General features: G+C 46.8%; 1 protein-coding gene across 1 annotated transcript in view; it reads right to left on the bottom strand.

Annotated features, from left to right (window-relative positions):
• Positions 1-12,074, bottom strand: part of PRKCH (protein kinase C eta) — a 235,508-nt gene that overhangs the window by 87,615 nt on the left and 135,819 nt on the right. Inside the window, exons 8-9 of the mRNA XM_045451174.1 lie at positions 10,822-10,965; positions 10,487-10,660 (exon numbers count right to left, since the gene is read on the bottom strand). Coding sequence (XP_045307130.1) covers positions 10,487-10,660; positions 10,822-10,965 — 318 coding nt within the window. The remainder of the gene's footprint in view (positions 1-10,486; positions 10,661-10,821; positions 10,966-12,074) is intronic.

The raw sequence follows: 12,074 nt of genomic DNA, 5'->3' as shown, positions 1-12,074 counted from the left end.
TACAAAGGGACAAATCTAATGATCAGTCCCTCAATTCTACAGGCTTTCAGAAGAACTTTAACCAGTGTCCAGGTCAGCTCTGCCGTATCTGTTCCTGGCGTTGGTGGTATCTGACTCATTTTGAACTGCCTTTCACTCACTGGTAAATAGACCCTGGTTTAGAAGGTCTGGGCTTGCTGCTAGTCCCCACTTCACAAGGTCATCATAGCTCAGGGCTCCCTGGGAGTGAGGAGGAGAGAGGAAGCACAAGGAAGCAGACGAAGGTGCTTCCCAAGGTCCACCGCTGAGGAAGGGAACCGCATGCATTGTGGGAAAGGGAGGAATTGTGCTGGACTGACCTTCCCCCTGTGTTTTAGTTGGGAATTCGATATTACATCATTTTTAATGTTTAAAATCTCATACACCATGAGAATGGAATTAAGAGACTCTGGGAAAAGCTCCAAGGATTCCTTCGTGACACCTGAGCCATAAATCATTACAAAATATCCTAAAGAAGCAGGCAGGAGTGAGCTAGAGATACAGCAGGCTCTTTTGCAGTACAAATAAGCTACAAGTTGGATGCCTCCGCAGAAAGGAAACAGGAACTCCCTGGGTGGCCCGAAGGGAAGACTGGGCATGCCCAAGCCCTCCAGCAGAGGCAGGGAGGGCTGCTGGTGAGCCAAGGTATCAGCTGACAACAGAAGGCAGGAAGGGGGTGAAGAAGAGCCCTGCACACCAGCAGAGTCAGTCTTGATGGCACGGGGTTAACGTGGGGGAGCCTGGTGTCTCGGCAGCCCCGTGCAGGGACTGTCAGTGAAGAGGCCAGTTTCCCCAGTGGGATGAGAATAACCGTACAATGGCAGCGGGGAGCAAGGAAGCAGGCTGGGCTGGGCTGCTGCCCTTCCGCTTATGCCTCCTGCTTTGAGCCCCCAAGCCCAGCAGTGCTAACGGACCCATCGCCAAGCAGAGGTCGCGCTGACAGCTTGAGCCACCCGGGATCTTCACCAGGTTCTAGATCCACCGTGCCCAGGTAAAAAACAGGAGTGTGCTTCAAATGCAAATGTAGCTTTAAGACAAGCGCCCTATCTTGGCTATTGTAGATAATGCGGCAATAAACATAAGCGGGCACATACCTTTTTGAATTAGCGTTTTCATTTTCTTTGGGTAAATACCCAAGAGCGGACTTAACTGGACCATATGGCATTTCTGTTTTTAATTTTTTGAGGCGCCCCCGTACAGTTTTCCACAGTGGCTGTGCCAATTTACATTCCCACCAACACGGCATAACATACTAACTTGTCGAACCACTATGTTGTACACCTGAAACTAACGAAACTAGTTATATGCTAACGAGACTCGAAAAAAAAAAAAAAAAAAGACAAGTCCCTTAGACTCTCTTCTAGGCACATGGCTGCTCTGAGCTTACGCTATACGGAAATCCCAGAACTGCTTCTGTGACCAACCCACCAAGGAGGGTCGCCAGCTGATTTGACATTATAAACAGCCTATTCAGGCCCATGGACTCCCCAGGAGAACCTCAGATCCATGAGGGCAGAGTTGCCTGTTGTCTGTTTTGTTCACTGCCGGCATCCTCAGGGCTAACAGCAGAGCCTGAAACCTTGAAGGCACTCAGTGCACATTTGCTGATTGAATAAACACCTTCTAGCCTCACCGACCAGCAGCAATTCGGTACACTTGCAGTTGAGCTAAGATTATCCGCACAGACAAGGCTGATTCTGTCTTGGGAGGCCCTGGATAGGCAGTTGTTGGACTGAGGGAAGATGGACACAGCTGGGCACTTACCAGTGATGAAGTAGTTACAGAAAACTCAAGTGTTTCAAAATTAGAATACATTGCAGTCTATGGTTTGCGTGTGAGCCGCGGTCAGGTTTTCATGGTGCACAGTTCTATCATCAGGGCGGGGTGGACGCCCCCCAGCCACTCATGAGTGTAGCTTTAGGCCTTGGCCTGAATGCCCCAGTCTTGGTAGGACTCAACCCAACTTCCGAGGGAAACTCCTGCAGGCGGCCCCTTGGTGTTGCTTACAGCTCAGATGCTAGTTACTTAGCCTTGTAGCCATTCTGGTTACATTTCTGAGGAAAGACTGGCAGGAGGTAGGAAAGATTTCCCTGGGGTTCAGTGTTCATTTTCTTTTTCAAAATTTTTTAATGTTTGTTTATTTTTGAGAGAGAGAGAGAGAGAGAGAGAGCTCACCCAAGCAGGGGAGGAGGTAGAGGGAGGGGGAGTGGTAGAGAGGGGGAGTGGTAGAGAGGGGGAGTGGTAGAGAGAGAGAGGGAACAGAGGATCCGAAGGGGCTCTGTGCTGACAGCAGAGAGCCCAACGCGGGGCTCGAACTCACGAGCCAGGAGATCATGACCTGAGCCGAAGTCAGACGCTTAACCGACTGAGCCACCTGGGCGCCCTGGAGCGTTCATTTTCAGCTACCTTTCCTTTTGTAGTATGACTGTGTTTATTCCATGCTCTCTACCATACGTTTTTCCATGTGCATGAATCCTCTCTTCCCAATCAGACTGAGGATTCAAAGGACTGTTTCTCTTGCTAGCAGTCAACGTGATCCTGAACTGATAGACTTTTCACTGAACTATTTGGCAAAAGGCCCATCGCATTCTCCTCCTTGAAGCCAACCCTGGCACTTCAAGCCCAGGGCTTCAACACAGGGCCCTGCTGGGGCCAGAGCATCTATAGTCTGGCAGGTTCCCAGTCACAGTCAGGGAAAAGTCCAACAAAGCCCTTAACACCACCAAGCTTGGACAGTCATAGGGAAGCACAGAGCCCATTGTGAACAGGGCAAGTCTTGGATACACGGAGGGAAATTACACACAATCCATGAACCAGCTTACCGAATATGGAAGTGGCAGGTCTACACGATCTCCAGGTCGTCAGGTGGTGATGGCTAGTGACAACAAGGCCAGTTACAGCCCAACGACCTCGAATTGAGAAGCACGCCAGCTCTTTCAAACCCCTCTGTCACACCAAGTCCCCTGGCAGTCCTACCCGAGCAGGGAGAGCCAAAGGAACAGCACGAACTTCAGATTCTCCTATTTCCCCATTCATTTTCATGGCCCCATTTGGCCACGGAAAGCCCAAGAGGACAGAAGCAAAGGTCGCAAATGACCCCCCCACACACACACACACACAAACCCAGAGTCTGGAGATGGTCTGTGTGCGTTTTGTCCCCAGATGGAGCACTACTAATAAGCTGGGAACATGCCCAACTGGGAAACACCATGTTCTGGCTCATTTTCTATTTCGATCTGAGCCAAAGGCAAACTCTAACACATGACCCATAAGCAGACCAACTAGTATTTGTGGCCGTCATTGCTCAGGGAAAGGAGGAAACCTAGTTCCAAACAGATAAGGGGAAATATCCTTAGGTGGTTCATAAAAGGCTACAAAAGTATGTATTGTGAAAAACCGCCCTTATTCCTGCCTAATGACACTCTTCTCAGCTGTACACATTCCAGGGAGGAGACATTTCTATCTGAGGTATTTTAAAAGTAATGGCATAGAGTATTAAGCCAGATGACCTGGTTAAGAATCCATGGTCTAACTCTTGCTTGCGGTATGCTTGGGGGCAAAGTATTTAACCTCTCTGGACTTCTCAGTTTCCAGATCTTTAAAATGAAGATAATAGTATCTACACCACCCTGGACTATTGAGGGTATTAAATGAGATATTTCATTCAACAGATATTTATGAAATGCCCACAGGCACAGTTGTACAGGCACTGGTAATGAATGAGCACCTAGAACACACACTAAAGTCTCAATGAACAGTAGCTGCTGCCTCCATTTCTTCTTCGCCCACCCCCTCTACCAAACCGGGACCCTCCAGGCTCCAAGAATTGACCAGCTCTCTGAAGGCATTAACAGAGGCCTCTTCAGAACCCTTGTCCTTTCTAGCTCTTTTGGCTGCACCTTCCCCTCTCCTCACCTCACAGGGTCTCTGCCCCTCGTCTGGATGTCACTGTAACTCAGGGCACCATGGGTAATGCTTCTCCTGGGGCCAAGTGTGCCTTCTCTTCCCTTAGGCCAGTTGCTAGCCGCAGATCAGCAGACAAACAGGCCTGGTGACCGCCGCCAAATACCCACTAAACACTCAGGAAAGGGAAAAAAGAGCTGGAGAGGCTGGAATGCAGTCAGGGCTGTGCGGGGGTTGAGCAGGATTGTGCAGGGCTGTGTGGGGCTGTGCAGGGCTGTGAGGCTATGTAGGGCCGTGCAGGGCCGTGCAGGGCTGTGCAGGGCTGTGTGGGGCTGTGCAGGGCTGTGAGGCTATGTAGGGCCGTGCAGGGCTGTGGGGTTGAGCAGGGCTGTGCACGGCCATGCAGGGCTGTGGGGCTGTGCACGGCCGAGCAGGGCTGTGCAGGGCCGTGGGGCTTTGGGGCAGACTGCAGCTTCACGCCCACCACATGCGCGAAGCTAACTGCAGGGTCACTCTCTGCACCAATGGGTCCATTGACAAAAAAAAAAAAACAAAAAACACGTTTTCAGGTGGAGGGGCTTATACAGAAAAAAAAAAATCTAATGAAAGGACCTTCTTAAAAACAAGGGGACTACTAGTTAAGCCAGCAGAACTCAGAGCTCTGACACTGAAGGCAGCAGCGGAGCCACCTGCCTGATAAAATTCTGGAAGATTCCTTCCAGAGCCACGTGACTATCTTGCTATCTCATCTGTCTGTCTGTCTGTCTCTCTCTCTCTCATACACACACTCCTAATATTTCATTCAACAGTATAACTGCAAGGGAGAGAATAATGTCCCCAAGCACTCACGTTGCCAGACAGTTTTCATAACGTATTTCAAGGGTGACTTAAGTACATGGAAATCACTGTGCACCAGTTGTGTAAGCGGACAGCATGTAGCACACAAGTTTCCCGGACACTTTAACCTTGGGAAGGAGGATTTCTGCTTTGTTGATCAATATTTGAGGAGTGGCTTCTTATGCAAAGCTGTGTCCCTGCCAGCATTCCAGGTGCACTGCTTCGTGGACAACCTGTGCAGGTGGACACCCTGGGCCCTCCCCGGCAGCCCAGATGTCCCGAGGAAACACTGACAAGTGAAGGAGGGGTGGGGGTAGAAAATGAGAGCATTGGGCTTCTGTCCTCATGAAGGAAGGGACCATGCCCCCTGTGGCCCCCCTGAACGCAGCAGGTTGTAAACACAGACCGGAGCAATCCCAAAAAAGAGAGGCTCTGCTGTGGCTTGTGTCTCTGACCTGGGCCCGGGTCCTACGGATGACGGACAGGCAGTTCTTGGGCACCGGGCACAGCGTGTCTTATGTCTTCCAAATGGAAATTTTTGCTTCAATAAACTGGGTCTCTGAACAAAGGCTAAGGCATCTGACCAGTATTTACTTTGCCACTCCCCCTCCTGCTACTGCCCCGGCTTTGTTCTTTCCTCCCTTCACACTCAGCTGAGGCTCCAGGAGGAGAGCCAGTGGACAGCCCCTGGGAGCTGGGGATGGGGGTGGGGAGGCCTGGATTCCGGGCCATAAATGCCAGGATGCTCAGCTGCTGACACCAGAGCCACTGATGAAGACGAAAGGAGTGTGAAGGAAATAGAACCTGGAAGAGTCTGGGAAGGCAGTGTTCACTAGGCCTGCACCCCCACAGGGCCCTCCCCCCCATCCCCCCCATCCCCCCCATCCCCCCCCACCCTCAACGTTAAAGAAATACAGTCACATTACCCAAATCAGAAAATAGAACAAAGAAGAAAAACCATCCGCCACGTCACTACCTTCATTCCATCCCTGGTAGTTTATTTCACATAATTTCCTTCCTCTTTTTGGAGGAGCTAGGTTTGCCCATTCACCGTCTGGGGCAGATCCTGATGTGGATATACACTACCAATCATCATAAATTCTGTATTATTTCCTGGGCTCTAACTTCCTAGCTCCACCATTTACTATATTAGATTTTGAGCAAGGGACTTAAGTCCTCAGGACTTTATCATTCAGCAAAATGAAGACAATACTTGTACCTATCTTACAGGGCTGTTGTAAGAAGCGTAAGCAATAAATAATACATGCTAGGGGCTTATGACACGTTGCCATTCAACAGCTTAATATTCATTATCTCTTTACCAGCTGAAAAATCTTTATCACTTTTAAGTATTTTATTATTTAAGTAAATTCCTGTTGCTGAATGCTCAAGTTGGTTCCATATTTTCCTATTATAAATGGTGCACTGAAAAATTAAACATCTTTGTATATAACGTTTATTTTTATTGCTTAGGCTAGTTTCAGAAATAAAACCAACAGATCCCAGAGTATAAACATTTTTATGAGGGGGCACCTGGGTTGCTCAGTCAGTTGAGCGTCCGACTTCAGCTCAGGTCATGATCTTGCGGTTTGTGGGTTCGAGCCCCGCATCAGGCTCTGTGCTGACAGCTCAGAGCCTAAAGCTTGCTTCAGAATCTTTGTCTCCTTCTCTGTCTGCCCCTCCACCGCTCACACTCTGTCTCTCTCTCTCTCTCTCAAAAATAAATAAACATGAAATAAAAAAGTTTAAGTACTTTTATGAGTCTTGATCCAGATTAGCAAATTATTCATAAACTATTAGGAATTATGCTATCGCCAATGTATGAGGATGGCAATTTAATTATGTATTTGTGAGTAACCTGCAGTATTAGGAAAAAAATTGGAGGCAGTAATTTATGAGCACACAATCCTATGAAGCAAACTTGATAAATTATCTACCAATTTGAAATTGACCTTTGTGCGTTTGCCAAGAACTAGAGTGGCTCCCAAAGTCCTACTATTAGGGGTTTACTATACCCTCTATTTGGGGTCTATGCTGGCCACTGGGAAGCCCCAGGACATTTTTCTTTGGTGTAAGGAAGGAGGCAGTCATCACGGCAATGAGTCTCACTCATTTGGGAATAGTGCTGCACATGTACAAAGCATTTCTGCATTCTCTCCTTTGGTCCTCACCACAATCCTTCTTTCATCTTAACCATGAGAACTTTAAAGCTCAAAAGAATTTTCAGGTAGACTTCAGCCACTCAGAGGAAAACAAAGTTGGAAGAACTCAGGTCTTCCATTTCCAAGGGCAATGCTGCTTCTATAGCAACAGGTTGGAGGGGAGCCAAGGCAGACAGGAGGTGCTTAGGCAGATGCTGAACCAATGACATGTGCGCTGATGGGTCAGAGCACAGTGGCAGCTCCAGGGTCAGCCTGACCCAGAGGTGAACCTTGTCTTCCCTACTTACAGTCTAAGCGACCCTCTGCCTCTGCAAGTTTCCTGTTCCCTTTCTCTGGGCCCCAGGGACACTCATTTCACAGGGAGGGACAGGAGAGAGTAAGAGTTCTCTAAGCGTCTTTCAATTTTTTTTAAATGTTTATTTATTTTTGAGAAAGAGAGAGAGACAGAGAGACAGAGTGTGAGCAGGGGAGGGGCAGAGAGAGAGGGAGACAGAATCTGAAGCAGACTTTGAGCTGTCAGCACAGAGCCTGACACAGGGCTTGAACCCACGAACCGTGAGATCATGACCTGAGATGAAGTCGGACACTTAACTGACTGAGCCTCCCAGGCACCCCTCTAACGGTCTTTATAATGAGACAATACTTTGTAGACAGCTGGGATGTGACCCCAGTACCTCACCTCGGCTCACTTCTAAATGCTGACGGTAACAGTTCAGCATAACACACAGATTAGCATCTCATTTTAGAGGCCATGACCTGCCAAACTGAGTAGCTAAAATGTAACGAATCTGCTGCAATTCCTTATAGTAATTAACATCTTCTATTCTTTACAGTTATCTTTTTCAACAGCAAATGGAGATAGTTACTGAGGATTTCTGACAGACACAGCAAATAAATGCCACGCATAGTAAGGAGTGTAATACCTTGCCAACTGGAGAGAAGGAATAAACTACAGCAAAATAAAAATTGTGTATCTCTATCTCAGCATGAGGAAAGTTCAGTTCATTCTTTAAGTCGGTCCTCTCTCCTTTATCATCTAGACTTAGGGCAGGGGAAAATTTCTTTTATCCTTTGCTTTGGAGACATCTACTGCAAAACACAAATTCTAACCCCCTGTGTCGGTTCTCAGCTTGGGTGGAGAAATAAAATCACCATGCGGTAACGACTGCCACCTCGTGGCCACACATGAAACTATCACTAGGAAAAATAAACCGCCAATGCTTAAGATTTCACCTGCTGAACATTGTAGAAATTCGGTGTGGCCGCCAATAATTTGTTATATTGTATAATTTATATTTTTCCAGAAAATTATGCACTCTTCATGCTATTTTCACTGGGCTCTCAGTGTGTTCCAGGCTTATTTCTTGTTCTACTCTACCATAACACAATCTAATTGTGGTGAGACTTCTGACGGCTTCTATAGAATCATGGGGATCTCCTTTGGCAGGCAGAAGTCCCCTGGAGTTGAGCGTGAGACACTTCTTTGTTCGTTCATTAGAGTAACTTTAAATAATGGCCACTGCTCCACCAGACTAAGTTCACTACCTGCCTGTCAACTGTCTGATTCAAAGGTTATCAGCCAGTTTAGATCATCTAACTCAATATTATAGAAAACCATCCACTCTTTGGCTCAGGCCGTGGAAAGATGATCTGAGGGTAGCCCTGTTTGGCTGTGTGGTTCACGGTAGAAGCCTGAGGCTCAAGCCTGAAATGCAGGCAGACAACTGGTATCCATCAAATGATACCATCCTTCTTGACAAGGCTGTTTTCAAGCCTGAGCTGTCACCCTATTCCCCTCTGCGATAATCGCTGGATGGGAGAGGTGAGGAGGGCTTTGTGTAGGCAAAGCACAGAGCACAGGAAATAGAATTTCAAGGCTTCTCCAGGAAGCGAAGAGGATGAGCATAACTGGAGCGTCCAAGGAAGCCAGGAATGGGCAGCCCAGAATCAGGCAGGGCAGCAGGGGCATTCCGGGCTCCAGGGCTGTTTTACTGAACCACGGACCATGAGGTGAGGAGGGTGTGGCCTCCTTGAGTGCAGACCATGAGGGGAAGGAGCATTAACTGACTCCCCAGCTCCTTTCAGTATGCTTGGCTGGCATGAGAGTACGCGCTCTTCATACATCCTGTCTCCCAGCTCCTAGGCTTGCCTGCCACCCCCACCTTCTCCAGGCTGCACAGGATCAACGTGTTTAAACACAAGTGATCCTTACACATCTGCGAATGAATGTTCAGCCTCACTCACAGTTCCAGAAATGCCAATTAGGACTCTGAAGAAACCATTTTGTAAATCTCTCTGATCATCAAAATGATAGGCTACATGGTGTGATGGGACAACGGGGGAAAGAGGCCTCACGCATGGCTTCAAAGTGTACATTTAAAAATATGGCAAGCAAGAGATAAGAGCCTGGGCTCTAGAGTCAGGCTGCCCAGTGTCAAAACCTCCATCTCTTGGAAGCTAAATTTCTTTGGGCCTCAGTCTCCTTCTCTGGAAAAATGGGAGTGGTGTTAACAGAACTCACTTCACAGGGCTACTCTAAGGATTAAGTGAGACAATGTTCATAGACACTTAGAACAGTGCCTGGTATACAGGGGTTAAAATGTTAGCTGTCTTGAACTGCTATGGGGAAGAAGGCCAATTGGACTCAGTCAAAATTTTAAATGCACATACCACTGCCCAAACAATACCACTGCTAATAGTATGTCATACAGAAATAAAAGAACAATACGTAAAGATAAAAGTACAAGGGGACTCATGCCACATTGATTGGAATAAAAATGCTAGGCACAATCTAAATGTATAACAATAGGAAACAAGTTATATAAATTATGTCCTGGTCTTGGAATACTATGCAACTATTATAAAAAATTTTTTTTAATGTTTTTTTATTTTTGAGAGAGAAACAGTGTGAGCAGGGGAAGGGCAGAGAGAGAGGGAGACACAGAATCTGAAGCAGGCTCCAGGCTCTGAACTGTCAGCACAGAGCCCGATGCGGGGCTCGAACTCACGAACACTGAGATCATGACCTGAGCCGAAGTCAGACACGTAACCCACTGAGCCACCCAAGCGCCCCACTCTGCAGTTATTTTAAAAATAAGGCAGCTGGAAGGGCACGTGGGTGGCTCAGCAGGTCAATCATCCAACTTTGGCTCATGTCATGATCTCCCAGTGAGCAAAGTATCCTTACCATTTGTGTTTTTAAAAAATACAGATACATATATGTAGTGTGGGTGTATGCTTTCCTGTGCAACAAATTCTCTGGAAAGGTACATAATGAAATCAGTAATAACAGTTTCCTTCAGAGGAAGGATACAGATAATTAAAGGATGCTTCTATTACCAACTGCAGAAAGTTATCTTTTTTATAGTTAAAAAATACAACCTGATCTGTCATTCATCTGCTAAATTTCTTCCATTTGCTCTCAGAACTAAAACCCAAGCTCCTTCACAGAGCCTAGAATGGGAGTTCATCCTTCTAAAGTCTGATGCACTTCTTTATGAAACCTTTAACATCTGAACTCTTTAAGAAAGGAGGGCATTGAGGTGATGCGTGTAAGTCCTACTTACAGGCGTTTGAAAGCAGCAGAACAACTGAGTGAGGAAGGGGTGATTGCGAGCCAAGGACAGGATCCTTTTTTCTGTCATGGTGCATTCCACATCGTCATCCTGCAGGATCACATCCTTCTTCAACACCTTCACGGCATAGAGGTCTCCGGTTTCTTTTATTCTTGCCAGCATCACCTAAGGCAGCGCGGGAGGATGGAGCACAGGCGTGAGAACTCTTGAGGCTCCGAGGGTGTGGGAACACACACTTCCCGGCACTTGGGAAGTATGCGTGTGTATACACACACGCACACTCAAACATGCTTCCTTTAACCCGGACACCTAAAGTCATGACTCACCTTCCCGAAACTCCCCTTCCCCAACACTCGGATGAACTCAAAGTTGTCGATACCAAGTCGGCTGGAAGAGTTAACCCCGATCCCATTTCCTTCTTTGGTGCTTTCCCTTCCCTGTCGTCTTAGAGTCGACCTGGAAACGAGCTTCTGCAAGGCAGGGTAGGAAAACATGGAGTCAGAAGTCGTGGCAGGTGCATGAAGCATTTATGGAGGCAGAAGACGTTACTGGCTGCCTCAACCCTCGACACATCAGGTGGGGAAAGATCAATTCAGCTTGACACGTTATCAGGTTCTGCCATGCGAAACTACTTCAGTACCAGCTCCCGATGTGTGCTGACTATATTTAGGAAAGAATAACTTAAAAATATATCTAAGCCACTGAGAGTTTCAGTTTGAGCCCGAATGGGAGTGTGTGAAGCACAAACGCCTTAGTCTGGGGTGACGGCTTTCTAGAGGATGCTCAGGATCCAAGAGCGCCACCTGGTGTCCATTTCATTCACAGAGTGGTTTTCACAGTTGTTCAGAGGATCCGCCCCAGGATGTGAATGAACGAAGCAATATTTATTACACAGTATTTAAAATTACATAAGAGAAATAAAAATTAATGTAAAACTAGAATAATGAAGGATAAAATTTTAAACACCGCTAATTTCATTAGCTCCCCCCTCCAAAAATAAAAAATAAAAGCAATTACACATACACACATACCTATCTTTCTTTACACTTGATTAGTTTTTAAAAATATAATAAAATTGTTGTTTCATAACACACATTTTTATGTAACACTTTGTCATGTGTATTTTCTATATCCTTCAAGAACACGAGTTTTAAGGGCTGTTTGATATTCTGTTTTATGGATGCATCACAGTTTATTCATTAATTCCCCTGCTACTGGAATGCAAATTATTATGAGAAATGAATAAATATGTATAAAGCACTTAGACCGGTGCCCAGCCTCTTTAAAACACAAGCTGAGCTGCTGTTATTATCATGATCACGATCATCATCTATTTTCTTAAGATGACTTTCCAGAAATGGAATCTTTAGGGCCCAAATGTTAATTTGGAAGACTTCTGACACACAGCCAACTTGCCCTCTACAAAAGCTGACCACCAGCACATTGAGAGCCCCACTGTCACCATATTGAACCAGAAATAGGTGTGGCCTCCTCAGTGGGTAACTCAGCCCCAGGAACAAGCCCTGCCACAGTGAGGGAGCTACCTAAAGGCAAAGTGACACACAAGTGTCCATCTTGG

This window comes from Leopardus geoffroyi, chromosome B3 (assembly GCF_018350155.1).
Source record: "Leopardus geoffroyi isolate Oge1 chromosome B3, O.geoffroyi_Oge1_pat1.0, whole genome shotgun sequence".
Lineage (NCBI taxonomy): Eukaryota > Metazoa > Chordata > Mammalia > Carnivora > Felidae > Leopardus > Leopardus geoffroyi.
Note: the sequence above shows the minus strand (reverse complement) of the source record. Positions and strands in the feature narration are given on the sequence as shown.